At 37.4% G+C, this 24,514-nt stretch overlaps 1 protein-coding gene and 1 non-coding gene across 10 annotated transcripts in view; both read left to right on the top strand.

Annotated features, from left to right (window-relative positions):
• WAC (WW domain containing adaptor with coiled-coil) overlaps positions 1 to 24,514 on the top strand; it is a 79,347-nt gene that overhangs the window by 37,866 nt on the left and 16,967 nt on the right. For 7 of the 9 annotated variants that reach the window (XM_043480105.1, XM_043480106.1, XM_043480108.1 and 4 more), the window contains exons 4-7: positions 6,743 to 6,849; positions 11,057 to 11,172; positions 11,737 to 11,849; positions 16,256 to 16,564. In XM_043480105.1, coding sequence (XP_043336040.1) covers positions 6,743 to 6,849; positions 11,057 to 11,172; positions 11,737 to 11,849; positions 16,256 to 16,564 — 645 coding nt within the window. The remainder of the gene's footprint in view (positions 1 to 6,742; positions 6,850 to 11,056; positions 11,173 to 11,736; positions 11,850 to 16,255; positions 16,565 to 24,514) is intronic. The other 2 variants (XM_043480112.1, XM_043480111.1) reach the window with 1 other exon arrangement.
• LOC122449101 lies at positions 788 to 894 on the top strand. Its single transcript, XR_006271904.1, has one exon. It is a non-coding gene; the product is annotated as a U6 spliceosomal RNA (small nuclear RNA).

Genomic DNA, 24,514 nt, shown 5'->3' with positions numbered 1-24,514 from the left:
TTCTTTAAGTTAGAGTTGGTAGTTTTGCTAAGTCTTCTAGATGAGTCTGTCTCATAGAATGTGGAATCTAGTCCCTATCAAAAAGCTCCTGTTTCTGAAAATAGCTTTCCTCTTAACAGCTGATTGAGTTTTTTCTCTTGAGTCTATTAAAGTCTTAGACTAGTGTGTCTTGATGCTTATGGTTTTTAATTGTTATGTTGTGCCCTCTGAAAACACTTAACAACGGACCTAAAAGCTATCTTACATGTCATTTGTTCAGAGGTTAAGCGCTTCAGTACTAATTATCACTTTTTTTAAAAAATTTTCATTGATATGAAGAATAACACTAAAGTGAATTCTTGTGTTTTAAACTCGAGAGATCAGTAGATCTCATTTCTGATACATCTTAGGCTTATAGAGGACTCTTCCTATCATGTCTTTTACCACATCTTTAGTGTGGCACTATTGTTTTCATAGATTCACATTTTGCTCAAGAATGTATGCAAATAAATGTCAGGGGATCTAACCCAGACTTCTTACAGAACTACTCTGGGAATCATTTCAGTTGGTGAGACTGGCCATTCTTTTCTTCATTGTTGCAACATATTTATGGAAATTTCCATGGGATTCTCAACTCATGGGGTATAAATATGGTGTTCTGTAGGCCATATTACTAGTTATTTTTTTACTTGCATGCAACTGTAAAGCTGAGTTTTAAAAATAGTTTTTAAGTTACACCTGAAAAGTACAAATTTTGATGTGGGTCTTCTTCTTTGGTGTAGATTTTCTTTTTAAAAGTCTTAAATTGGTGCTTGCTTTGGCAGCACATATACTAAAATTGGAACGATACAGAGAAGATTAGCATGGCCCCTGCGCAAGGATGACACGCAAATTTGTGAGGCGTTCCATATTTTTTCTAAATGTAAGACCAGAAACTGTAAAACTCCTAGAGGAGAACATAGGCAAAACACTCTCCGACATAAATCACAGCAGGATCCGCCATGACCCACCTCCCAGAATACTGGAAATAAAAGCAAAAATAAACAAATGGGACCTAATTAAACTTAAAAGCTTTTGCACAACAAAGGAAACTATAAGCAAGGTGAAAAGACAGCCTTCAGAATGGGAGAAAATAATAGCAAACGAAGCAACAGACAAAGGATTAATCTCAAAAATATACAAGCAACTCCTGCGGCTCAATTCCAGAAAAATAAATGACCCAATCAAAAAATGGGCCAAAGAACTAAACAGACATTTCTCCAAAGAAGACATACAGATGGCTAACAAAGACATGAAAAGATGTTCAACATCACTCATTATCAGAGAAATGTAAATCAAAACCACAATGAGGTACCATTACACGCCAGTCAGGATGGCTGCTATCCAAAAGTCTACAAGCAATAAATGCTGGAGAGGGTGTGGAGAAAAGGGAACCCTCTTACGCTGTTGGTGGGAATGCAAACTAGTACAGCCACTATGGAGAACAATGTGGAGATTCCTTAAAAAACTGGAAATAGAACTACCATATGACCCAGCAACCCCACTGCTGGGCATACACACCGAGGAAACCAGATAAAGAGACACATGCACCCCAGTGTTCATCGCAGCACTGTTTATAATAGCCAGGACATGGAAGCAACCTAGATGCCCATCAGCAGACGAATGGATAAGAAAGCTGTGGTATATAGACACAATGGAATGTTACTCAGCCATTAAAAAGAATTCATTTGAATCAGTTCTAATGAGATGGATGAAACTGGAGCCCATTATACAAAGTGAAGTAAGCCAGAATGATAGAGACCAATACAGTATACTAACGCATATATATGGAATTTAAAAAGATGGTAACGATAACCCTATATGCAAAACAGAAAAAGAGATGTACAGAACAGACTTTGGGACTCTGTGGGCAAAGGCGAGGGTGGGATGTTCTGAGAGAATAGCATTGAAACAAGTATACTATCAAGGGTGAAACAGATCACCAGCCCAGGTTGGATGCATGAAACAAGTGCTCAGGGCTGGTGCACGGGGAAGACCCAGAGGCATGGGATGGGGAAGGAGGTGGGAGGGGGGATCGGGATGGGGAACACATGTAAATCCATAGCTGGTTCATGTCAATGTATGGCAAAAACCACTACAATATTGTAAAGTAATTAGCCTCCAACTAATAAAAATAAATGAAAAAAAAAAAAGTCTTAATTTGGAGTTTTTTTCTTTGTAACTGAATGTGTTGGGGTCCCCAGACCACCCCCCAGGCTTGGTGATTGTCTTAAGAGGAGTCATAGGACCTAACATTCATTACCATGGCCTTGTGTTAATAACGGCGAAAGAACACAAAGTGACATCAGCAAAGGGAAAAGGCATGTGGTGCAAAGTCTAGAGGACACCAGGTGCAGGCTTCTGAGAGCCTTGGCCCAGCAGAGAAAGACAGCACACCCTTCATTCCTCCAGCAGTGGATTGTGACAACACTGGTGAAATGTTGTGGACTGCGGAAGCTTATTAGAGATTTGGAACCCAAGGTTTTTATTGGATTTGGATTCTTATGTAGGCATCTCTGCCTGATTTGAACCAAAAGTCTGGATTCCCAGTAGGAAAACAGGTATTCAGCATAAACCATGTGGTCGGCGGAAAGGCTTAGGCACAGTGAACCACTCTTAACAGTTACTGTTGCAGGAACCCTCCTGAAGAGTCATTGTGCTAGCTGAGGACCAACTGTGCAAGCAGACTTTTCTAATAGCGATCTCAGGCTGGCATGTTAATGTCCCTGTACACAGAGCTTATCCTTCACTGATTGCTTCTTTCGATTGTGTTCAGTCTTAAAATGTTTATTGAAGAATTTATTGACTACTGTATTTTTTTTAAAGTTTAGGATGTTTTACATAAATACATGCTGTCCAGCAAGGTACATTTAAACAAGTAGATGAAGAAACCACTAGACATCTTAAGCAGCAGTCTTGTCTTGTTGGGAAATTTTCTTCTCTTGTACCCCATACATTTTCCTAGGTACATATCTTTTGTTACATCATTAGCTTTATTGGGTCTCTCTCTGAGTCTGCTTCTAGCTTCCCCAATAAGCTGTGTTCTAGTCAAGATTAAATCTTGGTTATTCCCTTTCCTCTTGCCTTGCTGTTACTCATTCAGAGCTCATAATGCTTGTTTTTTACGTTACTATATGTGAGTCCCCTACCTTTCACCTTTCTAATGGAATGGACTTCTTGCTCCACTTTTGAATTCCTAGATCTGCTGACCATTACAATTGAGTAAGTGAAACTTTAGGTTATCTTCTGTCCTAATCCACCTTTCTTACCCATTTGGAGGCATACCTTGGGGAGATTGCCATTTTGGTTCAAGACCATTTCAGTCAAGTGAATATTGCAATAAAGTAAGATGCAAGCTTTTTTATTTCCCAGTGCATGCAAAGGTTTAGTATACTATAGTCTGTTAAGTAATAGGATTATGTCTAAAAAAATGTACATACCTTAATTTAAGCTCCAGTACTTTGGCCACCTAATGGAGAGACCTGACTCATTGGAAAAGACCCTGATGCTGGGAAAGATTGAAGGGAGAAGGAGAAGGGGACAGCAAAGGATGAGATGGTTAGAGAGCATCACTGACTTTAGTGGACATGAATTTGCATAAACTCCAGAAGGTAGTAGGGATGGGGGAGCCTGGCATGCTGCAGTCCATGGAGTTGCAAAGAGTCAGACACACCTAAGCGACTGAACAACCACCTTAATTTTAAAGTACTTTATTGCTAAAAAAAAAAATGTTATTTTGTGAGCCTTCAGGAATCCTAATAGTAAGGTCTTGCCTCTATGTTGATGGCTGCTGACAGATTGTGGTGGTGATTGCTGAAGGCTGGGCTGGCTGTGGCGATTTCTTTAAGACAATGCAGTTTGCTGGCTTGGCTCTTTTTTCACAAATGTTTCTCTAGCGTGCAGTGCTGGTTGATAGCATTTTACATCTTTCAAAATTGGAGTCAGTGATTTCCAAGCCTGTTGTTGCTTTTATCAATCAAATTTTTGTTATATTCTAAATCCCTTGTCATTTCAAAGAATCTTCACAGCATCTTTACCAGAAGTAGCTTCGCTCTTAAGAAACCTCTTTCTTTATTCATCCATGGGAAGCAGCTCCTCATCCATTCAGGTTTTATCATGAGATGCAGCCTTTCAGCCCCATCTTCAGCTCCACTTCTAGTTGTCTTGCTATTTCCACCACATCTACAGTTCCTTCCTCCACTGAAATCTTGACAAGTCTGAGTCACCTGTGAGGGTTGGAATCCGCTTCTTCCATACTCCTGTTAATGCCGATATTTTGACCTCTTACCATGCATGAATCATGAATGTTCTTGATGGCATCTAGAATGAATTCTTTCCAGATGGTATTTAATTTACCGAGGTCAGTCAGACTCATGTCTATTGGCAGTTATAACTTTATGAAGTGTATTTCTGAAAGAGAACAGAAAGTTGAAATGACTCCTTGATCCATGGGCTTGCACAATAGATGTTAGCAGTCATGAAAACAACATGAATCTTGTATGTGTTTCCATCAAGCTCTTGGGTGACCAGGCACATTGTCTGTGAGCCCTCGTACTTTGAGAAGAGTCTTTTTTCTTAACAGTACATCTTAACAATGGGCTGAAAACATGTTGTAAACAGATGTGCTGTCATCCAGGCTTTGTTGTTCTATTTATAGGCAGAGAAGATTTAGCATAGTTCTTAAGGGCCCTGGGATTTTCAGGTGGTAAATGAGCATTGGCTTCAACTTCAAGTCACCAGCTGCCTTAGTTCCTGAGAGAGTCAGCCTGTTCTTTTAAGCTTTGATGCCAGGCGTTGATGTCTTCTTTCTGTGAAAGTAATAGAAGGCTGTTTCAATCTGTGTTGAAAAATTTGTTGTTTAATGTAGCCACCTTCATGAATGTTAAGATTTTAGCTTGATCTCCTGGGTGACTTGCTGCAGTTTCTACATCAGCACTTGTGGCTTCACTTTGATGTTGCAGAGGCACCTTCTTTGCTTCAGCCTCAGGAACCAACCTCTTGGCTTCAGACTTTTCTCTGCAGTTTCCTCACCTCTCTCAGCCTTCATAGAATTGAAGAGAGTGTGGGCTGTGCACTAGGCTTTGGCTTAGGGGAATGTTGTGGCTGGTATATATGACCTTCTCTCCATCTAAACTCAAACTTTATCGACAGCAGCAGCAATGCTGTTGTGCTTTCTTCATGTGTTCACTGGAGTAGCACTTCTAATTTTCCTGTGGGAACTTTCTTCCTGCATTCACATTGGCTAACTGGTGTGAGAGGCCTCATTTGCTCTCTGTCTTGGCTTTCAACCTGCCTTCCCTAGTAAGCTTAACTGTGTCTAGCTTTTCATTTAAAGTGAGAGATATGTGACTCTTACCTTTCACTTGAGCACTTAAAGGCCATTGTGGGGTTATTAACTGGCCTAATTTCAGTACTGCGTGTCTCAGGGAAGATGACAGCCCGTGGAGAAGGGGAGACGTGGGGGAGCAGTCAGAACACACACACTTATCATTTAGGCTTGCCATGTTGTGTGGGTGTTGTTTGTGGTGTTTCAAAACAAATTCAATAGTAAATCAAAGATCACTCTCCACGGATTGCTGTAACAAAGATAATCACAGTGAACAAGTTTGAAATGTTATGAGAATTAACCAAAATATGACACAGAGACAAGAAGTGAACCAATGCTGTAAATAGCACTGATAGATATAAGATTGACACAAACCTTCAATTTATACGAAACTCAGTATCTTTGAAGTGCAGTAAAGTAGATCCCAATAAAACAAAGGTAGGCCTGTAGTTGTTCTTGTTGATTGAAATAGTTAATTCTTACTAAATTCTTCTCATAACCAACGTGATTCTGACTGCTAATTTTCCAGGACCACTGGACCATCTAAATTGCTCTTCCTGCTTCCAGCTTTTGTTCATTATCTTGTAGCCTCCATACCACTTGCCAGTTCATTTTTTGGGACAAGGAGTAGGTGGGAAGTTGAATTATGTTACCTTTATGATGAAAAATACATGGAATGAAACTGAAATACTAACAGACTTTTGTAGTGGAGCTTTTTGTATTACTAATAAAGTCTGGATTTTTAGATCTTGGCTTTTCTTAAGATGAAACTGGCATCCCTGATGGTCATGGTTCATAAAATTCTTTATTTTATGTTTACTTTAAAGCAACTTGTCCTGTTGGGAGGAGATATGATGTCATTTTCATCATCTTGAAAGCAAGCAGCTTCCCTGAAACTTAACTTTTTGAAAATTTTATACTGTTTTAGTTAAAATTTGTTAAAACTTTAAAGAGCAAGTGTGGAAAACTGTTTAAGAACTTGAAAAGTAATTGCAAAAACCTACTGGATAATTGAGGCTTCTCTGGTGGCTCAGACAGTAAAGAATCTACCTGCAATACAGGAAACCTGGGTTTGATCCCTGGGTTGGGTGGATTCCCTAGGGAAGGGAATGGCAACCGAGTCCAATATTCTTGCCTGGAGAATTCCATGGACAGTGGATGATTGGCTAATTGTCACTTTTGTTCTCTCATTAGTGGAACTTTTGGCCTTTTTTCTATGTATGTTGTGTCTTTCATATAACTTTCAATTTTTTTAAAAAAAACCTACAGTTTGCTAGAAATGATAAAAATTCACTTTTGCAATGATGAATTAATGATATATCTGTAGTATGACAGAAGCCCAGTATAAACATCAGCTATGATTTACTTAAAATTCTCTTTGCTTTTTATTTTTTAAAGGGACCAGTTACTCTCCCCAAGAAAATTCACACAACCACAGTGCTCTTCATAGTTCAAATTCACATTCTTCTAATCCAAGCAATAATCCAAGCAAAACTTCAGATGCAGTAAGTATATAATTGTTTGCAGTTTTGTTTTTTGAATATATTGCAAAATTTTTAAAAATCAAAGTTGATCTTAATGCACCTGAACTAATGAGCTAGCTTTAATATTAAAATTGAGGATAGTCTGAATATGCCATCTTGATACTGTTTCATTAGCATTCTTTTATGGAGCAAAATTTACCGTTGTGATACTTGAGATACGAGAACTTCAGATTGTGAAACTTGTGTCTTGACTTGAGCTTATATTTTTCATAATCTATAAACTTCTGTTTTTAAAATCTGTAACTTGAGTATCTACTATATATTATATACCCTACAAGACATTAGTGATAATAGAGGTCTTGGTCCTGAAAGGCATGAAACCCAGTGAGGAATTGTAGGTTTTTCTAAAAATGAAGTAATTGTTAATGAAGTAGTTTGAACTTTTTAAAGTTAGGAATCAAATGAAAGTTCTAATACACTCATGCAAAAGTAAGATTTCAACTTTGCAAGCAGATGCTAGATTTTTGATGTATAGAACTAAAAAAAATATGGAGACTGACTATAGGTCGGTAAACCATTAGATCAGTGCATGTTAAGGTCCTGGTGGAGCCCTCAAGAGGGGACTGAGCCTGGGTGAAGAGGCTGTGCTGGCCAGCAGGCTGCCTGTAACCCATGTCGTGGAAGAGGCCTGGAATTCGTGTAGTGTGGAAAGGAACAGCACCCACAAAGACACAGAAATGTGAAGAAGCACTTTGTTTGCAGAACACAGGTTTTGCTGGTGTGGACAAATGGTAGGAGCTCAGGTTACAGAGAGAATGGGGCCAGATCACACAGTGTTCTCTGCTTCCCAAGGATCGTGGACTGTATGTGAAGGCAGTGGAGAGATCCTCAAGGGCCTAGTCAGGAAGTACTGTATTTGGTATTTAAAAACCATCAGATAGCAGTGTGGAAAATCCATTACAGGAAGGATGAAAGGACAACTAACTGAAAGGCCATGGAAGTATTGGTTGAATCCAGCAGGCATTGCCTTGGTTATTCAGGTGGTTATCATACCTTAAGTGGTATTGAAAACTCTTGGGGTTTATTATTTTTTTGTCTCTTGCTGAATCAGTGTGATTAGTACATTTCCATAGAAAATTGGGACATCAACGACTTTCATAAAAAGTTTTAAGTATTAGGGTCTATTCAGGAAAACAAATCCTGCTGAGTTATTTTAGCACAGAGAACTTCAAACACAGAAAACAAGAAGTAGCATAGATAGTGATTATCCCTGAGGACTGGGAACAAAAGGAAGAGGTTGGGGGTTATCAGAACCTAATTGCTCAAAGGAGGAGCCCTGCACAGTTCTCTGAGGAGTATAATGAAGCTGTTTCTGATTCTGGATTGAGAGCTGGAAACTGGCATCCCCTGTGGCTGCTTTCTCCTGCCCTTCAGTCCTCCTGTAATGTCTGGTATTGGCAGACTCTTAACAGAAAGCTAGCTAGCTAAATAGAATGTAATTTGCATTGTCCCAGCCTTAGCATCACAGAACATAGAAGGATGGTATTGAGATCCAGACAGCAGCTTGATAAACTTTGACAGGTGTTATCATCACACTGCTTCTGCTGAATCATTTTCACTAAGAAATATACTCAGTATTTTACAATGAGTATCCATTTTTGTGAAAAATAGCCCCATTAATTTAACAGTCTAGCACTAACCTAATGTTCCCTTCATCACTGACGATTTAGATTTCGTATTCATATGCTGTTAGGACAGAGGCGGGCCTTGTGGACATTGTTTTGGTGAAAAAAAATTCGGAAAAACGGTTTCTGATTATCTTGATTTTCAGGAAATGGATTGGCATAATGAAATCAGAGAGTGTAAATAATGGGCATCAGAAAGTTTGCAGCATCCAGATTCTTAAGGGTGTCAGGGGATTTCACTATGTGAGTGACAACAGAAGATGGATTAAATGTCATGTGTTTTTAGAATCAAGGTTCCCCTTCTGTAAATTTCAACTCTAGGTATATAATTAACCTTCAAGTGGTGGTCTTTTTCATCATAATATACCCAATGGGCGTGGCACTTTTTTACAAACTGAGTTTAATGTTACCTGAGAAGCTGACTTTTGAACATTAGTAATCTGAAGATTACTTTCAAACCATGTCTTGAAATCACTTCTAATGGGCGTTTTTCTGAGTAGTAAAGTAAAATATAAAATCACTGTTCATTAATTTTTTTGTAATGAAAGAGACGAACAGATGAATATTAGGTAGCCCAGGTTAAAAAAACACATTATTTTAACCCAGGTTAAATAAAATATCTTACAATTATATTTGTCAATTACACCTCAGTAAAGTGGAAAATAATACAATGGGAAAAACATTTAACACCTGCTTTTGCATATCAGCATTTAAATAATTTCCATTTCTTTAAAAGGTTTCTTCCTTAACCTGTTTTGGGAGATAGAAATAGGGTGGAGAAGATGAACTTAAATTACTAGTATGTGATTGTAATGCTGTACCCTGGAGCACATTTTGTTAAGTAAGATATTAACTTGTACTAACCTAGGATTTGATAGACCCATGCTGTTCAAGCTTCTGGTCTGTGAACTTTTAACTCACTGTCCTGCACGTTGTGCCACAGTGGAAATTAGTTGTCATTAAATACACTCTTTAGTTGAGCTGTGGTATGTGTGTGTTTTTTAAAGCAAGACCTTCGGCTCGGGAGCAATGTGTTGATATATATTCTGATGCAAGCTCCTTGTCTCCTCCAGGACAGGTCACAGTTGGCATAACCATCACTTTTGAAGAGCACTGGCTTAGACCTCTCTGTTCTACTCTGGTGTCCTCTGTCCACCCATAGACCAAATCTCCTTCATCCTCTTTAGACCAAACTAGTAATCCCATGTAATTGCCTGCCCAGCAAACCAAATCTTGCAAATACATCCATAGAGGGCTTTGTTGGCATAATAATTTAGATCTGGGGGTGGTAGATGGTAGAGAATAACCCTTTTGAATTTTGCCTTCTGGATTGGGTTCCTGCAGCCTGGTGAAGCCTTTTCCTGGCTAGAGTCAGGTGGGGTGTTGAGAATTAACTCTCCCCTGATCTCTAGAAGTTTGGAAGCACTGGGCTGATTTCCAGCAGCTTCACAATTTTGAAACAGCCTGAGAGCAGAATCTGCAGGGTTTCTTCAGCTATGCTCAAAATTGTTACACATTTCCAAAATTGGTGTTGATTTAATGGGAATAATAGATGCCTGGAAACCTGAGTTTTGATCTTTTCTCCTGTCACTCTTTAGTTTTGTGATGTATGGACGTGTTCTCTGTGCTTGTTCCTTTGTGCTAAATTCAAGGTGAATAGGCAGTGCATAAGAATTTGTTTCCTGAAGTGTTCAAATTGTGTCCCTCTGCACAGTGGTGAGCAAGGAAGGATGAATTCCCAAAGTATAACCCTTGCTTCATTTTAATCTCAGAGCTCCTTGGTAAACAGTTATCAATAAATTCATGTAATACTAGGATTTCTACCAGATTTCCTGGAGCCAGTGCAGGCAGTTAAACATTACATTGTTGAGATTAACTCCATGAGAAATGGGCCTTTCAGATAATTTTTAATTTCCTGATAATTTTAGTGTCTGTGAAATGACTAGCAAGAGACTGAATCTGAGAACTAAGACAGACCAATTTTAGTTCTGGGAAAATGAGTGATGCTGCTGATCCTGTATGTTGTGTGAGACAAGTTCAGTTAATACTTGACATGTCTTGTGGATTGTGAAGCTGGAGCAAATTCATAGCTTTTAATATCCTGTGTTTATACCGAAGCTTTTCTGTGTGTGCTTTTCTCCCCCACTAAGTAACCGTGAGTACAAGCAGGTTGTTCTCTGTTACACTGATTACTGTTGTGCCTTAAAGTGTTCAGAACTGATGTGCTCTCATGCCATCAAGTCAGCCAGTTGAGACTGGATTCTCTGTGTGACTAGACTTCAGCAGTTAAAATTGTGGTAATGGGGGTTTTGTAATGCTTTTCTAAGGTCAGTATGATGTTAATATGATACTTTATAGAGTGTTCCATTGTTAGTTGAAGGTTTTCTTAGACTAAGATCTCCTAAATATACATGCAGATGATTCCATCTCAGATGAGGGTACCTTTGTCTCAAGTCTTTCCCCTGTGTGTACTTATAAAACCATTTACATTCTTGATATATCAAGTGATTAAATTACACTAACATTTTCTAATTTTTTTTAAGCCTTATGATTCTGCAGATGACTGGTCTGAGCATATTAGCTCTTCTGGGAAAAAATACTACTACAATTGTCGAACAGAAGTTTCACAATGGGAAAAACCAAAAGAGTGGCTTGAAAGGTATTTGTGCTTAATTGAACAGTATTTCTCACTCTTGATTCTACAGGCTAACATCCTAGGGCGCTAAACATTCTAAATTTAGGTTTCTTAGTGTGCTGTTCATCACTTCTCTTCTTAATTGAAATGTTGACCCATTGTCTGTGTTTTCCATAATTTCTCTTAAAAAACAAACCAAAAAAACTAGGACAGATGAGCAGCTGTCCACAAGGTCCTTGTAAACAGAATGTTTAATTTTAAAACATACTGATCTACATTTATTCATCTTTTCTATAATTTGTATTAGAAATCTTTGTCTTGTAGGACAGTGTTCCCTTCATGTAGAATGTAGAATTACTGTTACTGTGTATAGTTGTGGGGTTCATGGCATGTAAATCAGTGTGATGTCGCCGTCAGTGAGAAGCATTGCTGCTGTTGCTGTGTCCCAGGTCCCACACCAGTTACATGACATCACTGCCTTGTTCTTTGATGTTCAGTGTACTGTTTCCTTACACATTTGACCAGAAGTGTTAAGTGTAGATTGATTGTATCTGTTGTAATTTTTATGGGTTTATCTTTCATTTTTAGAGAACAGAGACAAAAAGAAGCAAACAAGATGGCAGTTAATAGCTTCCCAAAAGATAGAGATTACAGAAGAGAGGTGATGCAAGCAACAGCCACTAGTGGGTTTGCCAGTGGAAGTAAGTATTGATTTTTTTCTTTGAACTAATGTAGTGTTGAATTCATTTCAGTAGTTAGTTTACAGATATATGTGCATAGCCACTTATAATGTAAAATAGTTAGAAACATAACAAGTCTTATCTTTTATGCTGGATCGGTCCTTGTAACCTACATTATTTTGTTTCTTGCAAAGGGAAAGAGTGTATAATAGAATAGTATATAGTAGAATGAATACACCTGTGTATTCATCACTACTCATAATGGCTATGATGCCACTGAGTTGGTTAAAAAGTAAAATTTCATGTTGTGGATTCACTTCTTAAAACAGGAGCCGCCACAACATCTCCCTCCCCCCATTTAAACTGGACACTGCAAACCTTCCTGGATTTCAATCTAATAATTAAATCAAAGGTACACAGATAGTGACATGAAATACCTGTTTTTGTGTTGCCAGTGAGAAACTTGTTTATCCTTGTATTTGGAAATGGTTTCATAATGATCATAGATCTGTGTGCTATCTCGGTACTGTGGGCATATCTTCATGTTCTCTAAAGGTCAGATTTTGTCCAAGTTGGACAATATGGGTAACATAAATTTATTTTTTTAATTCAAATAAAGTTTGAATTTAAAGATTTTACCACATATGTTCTATTCCCAGTGACTTGTCTTGCCCAGAATAAAATTTAAATGCCACATAGAATTCTTAGGCTCTTTATCAAGTTTTGAGAATTTTAAGATGTGTTTTGGAAATTCTTAGACTTAAGCATATTTGAGTTCTCATTCTGTAACTCAAAAAAGTAGGGATATATTTGGTCCCAATAAAGGATATTGAACTTTTGATGGGAAAAGTTATTTAAGGTGAAACAGATAATATAGTTCTGTAGGGCTGAATGTTTAAAATGTGTTTCTGGAAACATTAAATTTGTTATATTAAATTGTACTTGATTTTTAGAAAATAAAAATGGTTTAAGGTACTCTAGTCAAGAAATTAAGAATATAGTATTTTGAGACAGAAGACTTTGGTTGTAGTCTCATTTTACTTAAGTAACTGACTTTTGGTGAGTAACTAAAAATGAGTGGCTTTTCCTTCCAGATTAAAAAAATACATAGTGCCCAGCTTGTGGTCCTCTTGAACCAACTATGGGTATCCAGGAAGAGTGGCTAGTTGGATGTAAAGATAACATATTTTAGTTATTGGGGCAGGCCTCTCCACATAAGAGGCTGGTGGTTCCCAGAGAGGAAAAGATTGCCATCTAGTGTGTCTGTTCCTTCCAAAATAACCTAGGCCCTTGTCCTCTCTTGCGGGTAGTTGGAGATCTGATAGAAATGTTGACAGAAGTGAAAACACAAGTTTTGTCTGCTTAAAAAATATCTTTAAGAAAATAAAACCATAGTTGTATTTTTAAATTATCTCTGTGTAGCTTTTACTTTCAGGAGTGAGTCAGATTTTCTTCTCTATGATTTCAGAACTTAGACAATGTTTGTTACTAAAAATGAAGGAGGGAAAATATTTTAATCTCCTGATTCAGGAATACTTGGGGACATAAACTTTTTTCCGAGCTGCATAATAATAAAATAAAAACTACATGTGTATGTATTTTATATCAAAATCAGATTATGTTACTGTTCTTAACCTTCTGTTCAATAATGTTTCAAGGATATAGGACTTCCCAGGCGATCCAGTGGTTAAGACTCGTGCTTCCACTGCAGGGAGTGGGGGTTTGATCGCTGGTTGAGGAACTATGATTCTGCATGACTTAAGGCACTGCCAAAAAAAAATTTTTTTTTCCCCCAAACATATGTATGTTTGTCATTTTATAATTTAACATATATTATGTTGACTACATGCTGTTCCCTTTTTTGAACATGCTCATGTTCGGTAGATAATCCTCTATCTGTGGAGACTGGCGTGGTTTTCAGCTCTTTCCTATAGTAAACAGTGCTGCTATTCCTGTGTTTGCCCACTTACCTGATTACTTCCTTAGTTAAATTCCTAGGAGTGTAGAGGGAGAAGAGTGGGCCTGTGTTTGTGTTGAAATATAGTCATATATTATACTTTTTGAGTTTTAAGTAATGTTTGAGAAAGGGCTTTTGCTGTACTGCTGCTGCTACTTTTTTTTTTTTTTAAATTGGTCAACTGATTACCTGGTTGAGGGTAATAGTTACTAAGCCTTTGAAGTACTTAACTTTGTCTACCAAAAACTGCTGGGAGTTTCCCCTGTGTCTGGTACAGTGGTATGCATGTCAGGTAGCACTTAAAGCTTTGTTCTTCCTAACAGCCCACTAAAGAGGTGTGGAGCAGGGAGCAGGAAGGATTGGGAACACTTTACATCTAAAGAGAGAAATGTAGAAGAAAGGATTTTTAAGAGCATTTTTGGGGTTTTGGGGTTTTTGGCAGTGTTGGAAATAATCCACAATTTGACCCTGAAGTTGTATGGGTGAAATTTTAAATTTGATATCACTGCTGCTGTAATTGCACTGATGTGGTTGTATTGTGTTTTGTTTGTTTTTTTAATCTTTAATCTGTGTAGAGTGGTTGCTCTGTGGTTAGAGAAACTTTAACTTGGTGTTCTTCAACAGTGACACTACTGACATTCTGGGTCAGGTCATTCTTGGTGGATTCTGTGCTCTATTGTAGAATGTAGAGCTTGTTCCCACCTCCACACATAAGATCCCAGTGGCACTCCTCTCCTTGCCCCAGTCGTGATAACCAGAAGTGTCTCCAGACACTTGCTTAGTGTTCTTGTTGTGGGGATGTGCAGATCAAGTCACTTTAACCGTGTTTCATCTTGAGTTGTGAGGAATAGAACGCTGTTGGGGCCATAGCATTCTCATTTGCTGTGATGCTGCTGCTGTGTCTGCCCCACCCCCCGCCCCCCAAAGTTTACACATGTGAGAAGTATCTTTAATTTTCATACGAATACTTGATAGATTTTGGCTGTAGTCATACAGAACATTAAAGGGCATTTCCTTCATGAGGAAAGTGACAAGGTTGATGGGAATTGGGCATGTTTTGTTTTTTTGTAAACTGTTAAACCTGTCTCTAAAAGCTTGTGGGTCGTATTCTTTTCAGGAAGAAACTCTAGAATAAACTTTTAATTTGTATGTGCACTCAAGTTGATAGTTTACTGATAAGTTAATATCATGAAACAGATGTTTGTAATCTGCTGTGGCAGCTCAGTCTGTTTATTTTTCTGGTACAATAATAAATGCATCTGTTGTAACCCTGATTTTCATTAATTAAGTCTTCAAGTAAGAAGACCTTGTTTTGATAATGACTAAAGTTTTTTTTTTTTTTTTGACAGTATCCAGTACTATACCAAGTACCTTTTGTTTGGCTATAATGTTAGAAGGTGTACATTGCCAACTTAAAAACTGACTTGTAGTTTAAGCATACTTCCTTCTTTGTGCTCTTGTGGCCTCTAGACTTGGAGGAACCATGAGTTGGGAAAAAATGACACTGCATTCAACAGGGAGGGCATCCTTTGGTAATCACGTGCTTGAATCTTAAAATGTTTTTCTACATGGAAGTTGCTTTAATCCTTTAGTTACTGGGGAGACTATTGTAATTTAGGCTGGAGAATTTTTTATAAATACAAATTTTCTTTAACTGTGATTGTTCAGATTTTCCTTCTTTTGTACTTATTTTGTGGAAGCAAAAGTACTTTTCAGTTTAAAATTTATTTTTGTGGCTTTAAGTTGGAAGAGGATCTGTTTTTAACATACCCAAGTATATTTTTCTGACTTTGCTGCAGATGTAGGGCTTCTATTTTCAGATAGCATTATCTATAACTTGATTTTTAACTAACTCTGGTATTTGTTAGCATTTTTAAAATATGAGTTGACTTACTTAATACAGAGTTCTTCATAAATTCAGCCATCCCTAAATGAGGTTAAGCCCTAGTACCAACAACTTTAGAGCCCACTAGTTAACCGCTTCAGTATTCAGAAAAATCAGGCTAACGAAGTAATAATTCTTTGCAATTGAATCACTGTGGATGATACAGTCAATTATTAGAGCCAAGATCCATATTTTAAAAGAATGGATCGTTTGCTTTTTCTGTTTTTAAAAATTTTTTTTAAAATTTGAATAAAATGTCATAAATCCATATATTGATCTTTTAAAAAAATGTTCTGTTTGAACTATGGTGTGGTTCTAAAGAATCCCCCAAAACAAGTAGCCCACTTGAAATCTGAGTATAGAATTAATATTTACAGTTGATCTGAAATTCCTCTTCCAGTATTTGGATGTTTGTATGCTAGTGGTAAAACTGCAGACACTAACTGGGCTTGCAGTTTTATAGAAAAGATGTAAGTACAAGTGTGTTGCTAAATTAGCTGATGTTAAAGACAGGATTCTAACGTAATCTTTTTTCTTCCCCCTTCCGTCATTCCAACATCTCTTTTTCCGAACTCTGAACTAAAGTGGAAGACAAGCATTCCAGTGATGCCAGTAGTTTGCTCCCACAGAATATTTTGTCTCAGACAAGCAGACACAATGACAGAGACTACAGACTGCCAAGAGCAGAGACTCACAGTAGTTCTACGCCAGTACAGCACCCCATCAAACCAGTGGTTCATCCAACTGCTGCCCCAAGCACTGTTCCTTCTAGTCCATTTACGCTACAGTCTGATCACCAGCCAAAGAAATCATTTGATGCTAATGGAGCATCTACTTTATCAAAACTGCCTACACCCACATCTTCTGTCCCTGCTCAGAGGACAGAAAGAAAAGGTATGCCGTTGTTACTAGATACTGCACGTTGAACTGTAGTGTGAGTTTCTGATTATATGACATGATTTCCATCAGATTCAGTGAGACTCTGAATTATAAATTCGTTTAAAGTCTTTTAGAATGTTACTGCATAGATTAGATCTTGAGTTAGCCGTATTCTTTTTCTTTTCATTTTTAATTATGGAGCCTCAGAACTGGTTTTGCATTTAATACTTTGAAGTCAAGTGCTTAATTTATAACAGTAATGGATAAAACAACTTATTAAAGCTAAATGAGTGTCCCATCACACTTGTGTACAAGTAATTTTGGGTGTTTTGTGATAATTGTCTTCATGATTTAGTCAAGAAATTGTCTCAATTTTCACTTAAAATTTAATACGAATAGAGACATTTTAAAACTTGTCATTGCCACGTAACATGCAACTATTGGTTTCAGTTTGTGAATTAGACAGCTCAGTTATGGGCCATAAGATAAGGAGTCTTATGTCTGAACTAGGACTTAGTTGAAGGACTAGAGGTTAAAATTTGCAACCACATTCCAGCTCTGTGCTAATAACCACAGAATGTTCAAAAAAGTTAGAAAAAAATTGGGAGATGATGGATAATGGGAAGCATGGTGATGGGATAAGCATATTTGCATAGACCAGTCACAGTCCCAGACTTAACACTGTTTTATGAAACCAAGGAAATTTAAAGGCATTAAGTAAACAGAAGTATGAGTAAACTCATTAGCAGATTAGCATCAGTTAACTGTTGAGGAATTTTTCTTTCTTTTGCGTTTAGGAGATGTGACATGGACCTATTGAGTGTTTACGCTTTTACTGTAATGTCTGGGCCACTGTTTCACACTGACTTAATTTGTTGACAAAGGATTTAAGTATTTGGGTTTCCTCTCGTTTTTAGTTTCCTCTCCTTTTGTGTATGTTGGAATTTCCCCTGTAGCAGTTTTCACACATTATTAAACCATGCTTTATCATATAGTGCATAGTACATAAACAGGGTATTCCAAATGTTGTCAAATTTCCCAAAGATGGTGTATCAGAATTCATTGTACAAGTTATATTTGCCCTGACGCAGAACTAAATTTCCAAAAGAGAATTTCTTAGAAAATCTGATTTAATGCGTTAATTGTTAGTAGTACTTTCTAAAGGAAGTTTGGCTTTCCAGTTGTGTCAGTTTTATTTTGGTTACAGAACATTTTCTTTTTAAAAGCCTTTGTCAGTTTGAAAAAAAAATCCTTTGGCCTTAAAAAAGATCTTTGGTATTTATCTCATTTTACCTCTTGTTCATTTAACAGCCTTTTTTTTTACGCTGTTACGTTCATCTTGGAGTTTTTCTTCCCTGACTTCTAGAACACTGCTGCTCTTTAATGTCTCCACTCTTCTCTGCTTGCTCCTTGAATATCAATAGAGTTTAGTCTCTAACTGTGTTGTTTTTCTTTTTTCTTCCCCCCAACATGTTCTCATTTGCTGGGTGGCAGGCAATTCTTATGACTACTTTGTCTACATAAGTGACTCCCAAATCTTTATTTCTAACTCACACACGTCTGCTTCCTTATCTAAGTAGTTGGTATCCAGAAGTTAATGTGTACCAAATGCCTCCCTTCCCCCTAATTTGTAGGTTCTCAGCGATAACACTCTCCGCCCAACTACTCCGTGTTCTTTAACATTCTTGCCCTTCTACCCCTGCCCATCCATCAGCAACTCTTGGATTCTTCCAGATTTTACTTGTATATGTCCTTCCTCTTGCTACTGTCACTGCCATGAGACTCGGATCATGGATCTTGAAATAACCTCTGATAATTGCTGTGCTTCCTTCTACCCAGTCTCTGCATTTACCAGTGACATCATTATACTGGGTGGTGGTCTCTCATGGCTTAAAATTTTCTAGTGGTTTATCCAGAGGATCAAAGTTCATACTTCCCAATAAGACAACAGCAAGTCCTTGACAGTCTGATTGCAGTCTGTCTTAACTAGCTTGATCTCCAGTATTTTACTCTTACATTCGCTATATAATTCATCTGCTAAAAACTTGTACTTCTTTTTAGATCATGTTATGCTCTTTCATGGTTTGATCCTTTGCTGAAAAGGATATATTCTTTCCTCCATTCCCATTCTGTTGAACTCAGTACTCTTTTTTTTTTCAGAGCCAGCTATGGTGTCCTTCTGTTCTCATTGTCAGTTAACCTCTCAAACACTTTTCTTTTGATCTGTTGATTGCACTTACCACTTTATTATTTTAGTTCCTCCAATTAGACGGTCCTATGTAGAGTTAGACATTATGATTTATTGCTTTTTGTACTTTTTTCACTCCCTGCTCTCCTTCAAAGCTTCAAGCACCATTCCTGAGAAACTTAACATAATAAAAAGTAAACTGTATACCTAGTTTGGTGCTAAATGTTTTGTATACCTTTTATTCTTTAAAACAACATTGTGAGGAAAAGAATTGTCTGTTAGATGTGAAAAGCCTGAACATTCCTAAAGTCTAAACGTACGGTGTAAGATGTAGTTTCTCTAAAATCCATGTTCCTTCCATAAAACTGTATGTCATGAAAGAGATCACAAATCAATTCATGTTTAAATTCTACAGAGTGTCTTTGCTGATCACAAACTTAACGTGAGACTTTTACATATAATTTTAAGCTTCTAGGAAGCAACCTGATTACCTTGAAATTGCCTGTGTGTATAAGGAAGATAGTACTAACTTCCAAGTATTTCCCCTTGCATGTGAATTGAAACAGTATTATTCCCTTAAATAAATTGTGTAACAGTTTGGATCTTTTCAGATTGTTTTCCAGTTAGTCTAAATTTGTAAAAAGGTCCATTAATTTGAAATATATTTTTTTCCCTCAATGGAGACATCTGTGTTACTTCAGTTAAGCTTCCTGTTGATTCTTCTCATCAGCATAGTGATTTCCTTGTTTGGATTTTCCTTAACAAATAATTAAGAGGTTGGTGGTTCATACAGATGGGTCTTGGTCTTAAGTGCTGATAGTGTAGCTAAGCTGTATTTTAAGGTTGTCAGCAATAGAATGCTCTGATAAAGAATACAAGAGCAGGATCTCTGTCCTGACCACTTCTATATCCCTAGAATAGCCAGTTGGTATTTGTGATATGTGAATAAATAACTGAAAGAATGGTAATGTGCTGTTGAGGGCTGGCGAAGCACCTGCCTTGGTCATGGTTTAAAAATGTATTTGGAGAAGAAGTGTTACATATGTTGTGATCTAATTAAAGAAACCAGAAATAGATTTAGGTCTGTGTAATGCCAGTGTCTCCAGTGTTCTTGCCTGGAGAATCCCAGGGGCGGGGGAGCCTGTTGGGTTACCATCTGTGGGGTCGCACAGAGTCGGACATGACTGAAGCTACTTAGCAGCCGCAGCAGCAGCAGCAGCAATGCCAGTGTATCTTCCATTAAAAAGAACGTAAGGCAGATCAGTCTGTGCTTGCTTGAGGGATAGAAGTGTGGAGGAGCTGTGAAGCTGTTTGGTTTTGCAGAGAATAATAATTCTAGTGTTAGGTAGGGTGAAACAAGGGTGTCAGGTTACCTCCTTACAGGTTATATCTTTGTTACAGTAACATTTGAACATCTGTTGGCAAGATTACTGTATTGGACAACAAAGTACAGAGAAACTCTGTGCTAAAAAATGATGCAGTTGAATTTTTACAGATTGGTAGCCTGTTGACCATCCTAAACTGGTCCTGACTCCACCCTCCTTTCCAGATTTGTGAAATGACAAAATAGGCAGGAGACATAGGTCCTTGTTTTTTGATTTGGCCAAACAAGTGCCAAAGTCAGAAGAGATTAAAATTTCTTATTTAATAATTTTGAGTTATAGTTTATTAATGTAAATAAGTTTGAAAAGTAAATAGTAGCTGCAGAAACAGATCTAATCAGTGGCCTTCAGTAATTTCTCAGAAAATTTAGCGTGTCTAAAGAGTCAGTCAGTTACATGCTGGTTCTGTAGTCTTGTGGCTCAGCTGATAAGAATCCCCCTGCAATGCAAGAGACCTGGGTTCGATCTCTGGGTTGGGAAGATCCCCTGGAAAAGGGGGAGGCTACCCGCTCCCATATTCTGGCCTAGAGAATTCCATGGATTGTATAGTCGATGGGGTCGTGAAGTGTCGGACATGACTGAGCGACTTTCACTTTCTGTGGTCTTAATCTAATGAGAAAGGGATTAGTCATTCATAATATGAGGTATAAGTTAGTCACCTAAACTTCCTTTTTCTGTTTGATGATGTTTGTAGACTGGGTGAAATTAAAATGAACTCAAAGACTTTCCAGTGTATATTAATAAGGCAGTAAGCCCACAGAGGAGGTCATAACTGGTTTTAAGTGGGCCACCATTCAGCCCTTCCTTGATTTGCTTTAAACTATTTTTAGGATTACTAAATATTCATGTAAAATTAGACCAATTGGCCATAGAGGTACTCAGATATTTGAATAACTGGGGACCTTAACAGGGAGAGGGTGGTTAGTCTGATTTAGTTAGTTTACTAAAATTATGTTAATAAAGATGGCATTTTGAATAGTGGGGCAGAGGGAACACTGGTGGTAAAAGAATATTAGAAAATATTTGTTTATAACTTGAGAGTCAAGGAAGATCTTTTAAATCAGACTCAAAACACATTTGCCTTAAAACGTTCATAAAACTTCTCTATGACAGAGATACAAGAAACAAAGGTTGAAAAGCAAATACCGAATTAGTAGAGAATATTTGGAACATATTTAAAACACAGTACGTTAAGGATACATTAAGAATTCATCAAAGCAGTGTGAAAAAAACAATCCAGTAGAGAAATGAGCAAAGGATATGAACCAGCAATTACAGAAGAGGAATTTTAAATTGCCCGTCTTGCTTTAGAATAGGTGGAGAAATTTACTCAAAATGGGACAAAGGCCTTAACTTAGGAGATAAAAACTATAAAACTCTCAGAAGAAAACAAGGTAAAGTCTTTATGACACTGGATTTGGTGCTGATATCTTGGATATGACAGTGGAGAAGTGAAGTCGCTCAGTCATGTCTGACTCTTTGCGACCCCATGGACTGTAGCCTACCAGGCTCCTCCATCTATGGGATTTTCCAGGCAAGAATACTGGAGTGGGTTGCCATTTCCTTCTCCAGTGACACCGAAAGCACTGGCAACAGAAGGAAAAAAAAAAAAAAAGGTAAATTGGACTTCATCAAAATTAAAAACTGTGCCTCAAAGGACACTCTAGAGTGAAAAGACCACCCATGGAGTGGGAGGAAACATTTGTTAAGTTACATCTGGTCAGGGGTTAATATCCTGAATATACAGTTATATTACTTAAGGAGAAAGTGAACAGCCCAGTTCAGAAATGGGCAAATGAGTTCAAAAGACATTTTTCCAGAGAACATAATCTAATGGCCAGTAAGCACATAAAACGGTGCTCAGCATCATTAGTCAATAGTGAAAGCACATCAGGCCACAGTGAAATATCCCTCTATACACATTGAAACACAGCCACTGTGGATTACAGTTTGGCAGTTCCTCAACGGGTGAAAGATAAAATTACCATAGGATCGTCCAGTGATTCTTGCTTAAGTGTAATCAGAAGAATTGAAAGCCACGGAATCAAATGGATATTTATACACCAAGGATCGAGACAGCGCTGTTCACAATAGCTGAATGGTGGAAACAATCCTAGGGTAAATAAAATGTGATATATATATTTACATGCAGTATTACTCAGCCTTAGAAAGGAGCAAGATTGTGATACACACTGCAGCACGGCTACACACTGCAACACGCATGAACTTTAAAAACCTCATGCTCAGCGACACAAGAGGACAGCTACTGTGATCCAGTTCTGTGAGGCAGCCCAGATGGACAGATTCATGAACACAGACTAGAGCTGTGCCTCCTTAGGGTTTGTGGGATGGGGAGCTTTATTTAATTGGGTAGAGTGTTTGTTTGGAAAGATGAGAAAGTTCTGCAGGTGAATTATGATGGCTGTGTGTCAGTGTGATACACTTAATGCTACTGGATTGTAAACCCAGAAATGGTTAAAATGATTAATTGTATGTTGTGTATTTTATCAGCATGAAAGTTCAAGAGAAAGATTACCGATTCAGTATTGGAAATTAAAATGACTTTTTTTTCACTCTTAAGATTAATGACAGTTGGTAAAAGTGTGTAAGATGATTATTATGGAGGTCACTTAAGTAAAATCTGTTAAGCTTTAAAGTAGGTTTATCCTTTGTATTATAAATGATTTTTCTGATTGAATTAAAAAACCAAGTTGCAAAAGCATAAATGTTATAAAATAGCAATACCATACTTATTTTTATGTACATTTTAAATGCCTAGAAAAGTTATGGACAGACATAAGATTTAAAATTATGAATTATAAAGTAAAGGAAGTGACCGGTTATATACCAGGTGTTGTCACCTAGGTATTTCATGGTTTTTTTCACTTGTACACTTTTTCCGCTTATTTCTCCATGTTGTACCCCTCTGTGTAACCACTCCTACACAGTGGAACATGCAGGCTGCCTCATTGTCAGTTGTTTGAGCTTTGTTCCTGTGTCCTGTTTAATATTATTGCAGCAACTGTCAGAACATTGTAGGAAATTGTTTAGTAATGTAGTCAGTACCTTTTATTCTTTAAGTGCAGTATCTCTTTAGACCTTTTCACATATTGAGAAGGAGTTATTTGGCATACTGGAAAAATATGGGTCAGAAAATTCTGACTTTAGTATATGCTGTCTTGAGTATTTTGAAAGGGTATCTATAATTAGAAGAGGTGCGTGGGTACTACTTAAGGCTTGAAAAGTTAGGTTATGATAACATTTCTGTGTGAACGGTCTAGTGTTTGGTAAATTGCTCCCTCTACTGGTAAAAATTGGAAATATAAATGAATCTAAATGATTAATTCATAAAGAGACAAAAAAGTTTTCTCAGAGCTAATATATCCAATTTAAAATCAAAGGGTAACATACTTATTCCATGGTTTATATTAAAGACTTGGTTAGAGAATTACAAATGATTGAAATATCAGTTAGGAAAGTAACTTAGTTCATTTTAAATTTAAAATATGGTAGGATGACACTGCTACATTTCCTTAAAAAAAGACACACAATAAAAATGCTGGAGCTAAAATTAGATACCATTGGTTTGCCAACAACTGAAAAAAATAGGTTTAAAGCAACCTACGAAATTAAGTTGCAAAGGAGAAGTTGCAAAGGTTCTCATTTAAAGAATAGACTAGAGGCTGATGTTACAAAGCAGAAGCTTTTGAAGTGGGTTTGGGATGTAAAACGCTGCACTGGTTTTTTTACTTAAAGTCACTATTTGTATTTTGTAAGATTCAGGTTTTTCGAATTAAGTCTAAATAAGTTATATTTGTTTCTAAGATTATACAGTATTACTTGGCTTTATGAAAAATAACATAAAGCAAGCTGGTCATTGTCTGCTTTATCAGTTGTTTTGGAGATCTTAGGCTTTTCTCCCCCACTTTAAGGTTTGAACCTAGAGGTTAAGGAAGAGGACCACATACACATGCACCTGCCCCTTTCTTGCCGAGTCTGGCATCAGTCAAGAAGCATGTGGTGTTGCCATTTTGGTGCTGGATCATGTTTTGCTACTAGAGCTACAGAGATAAATACAACAAACTTCTTTTCCTGAAAGAGTTCATTTTCAGATAAAAGGGAGAGATAATAAGCTCCCTAATAGAAGATGCTGAGTAATATCTGTGCTAGGGCATTCTGAATGTAGAGGAGCAACACCCAACCAATAGCTTTCTTCTGTATTTTAGTGATAAGACTACCTTTCAGGGTAGCATTTTATGTTTTCATTATCACATATGATCTCTTGTTCTCAATTATACTTCTAGATTGAGGCAAGTAATATTAAAAATGTTAAAGATGTAATGTGTTTTGGGAGGGCATGTGTATAGGTGTGTCTTTTAGGAAGAGTAGGGTGAC

Source organism: Cervus canadensis, chromosome 10 (genome assembly GCF_019320065.1).
Source record: "Cervus canadensis isolate Bull #8, Minnesota chromosome 10, ASM1932006v1, whole genome shotgun sequence".
Lineage (NCBI taxonomy): Eukaryota > Metazoa > Chordata > Mammalia > Artiodactyla > Cervidae > Cervus > Cervus canadensis.
This window is presented reverse-complemented; position numbering and strand designations above follow the sequence as displayed.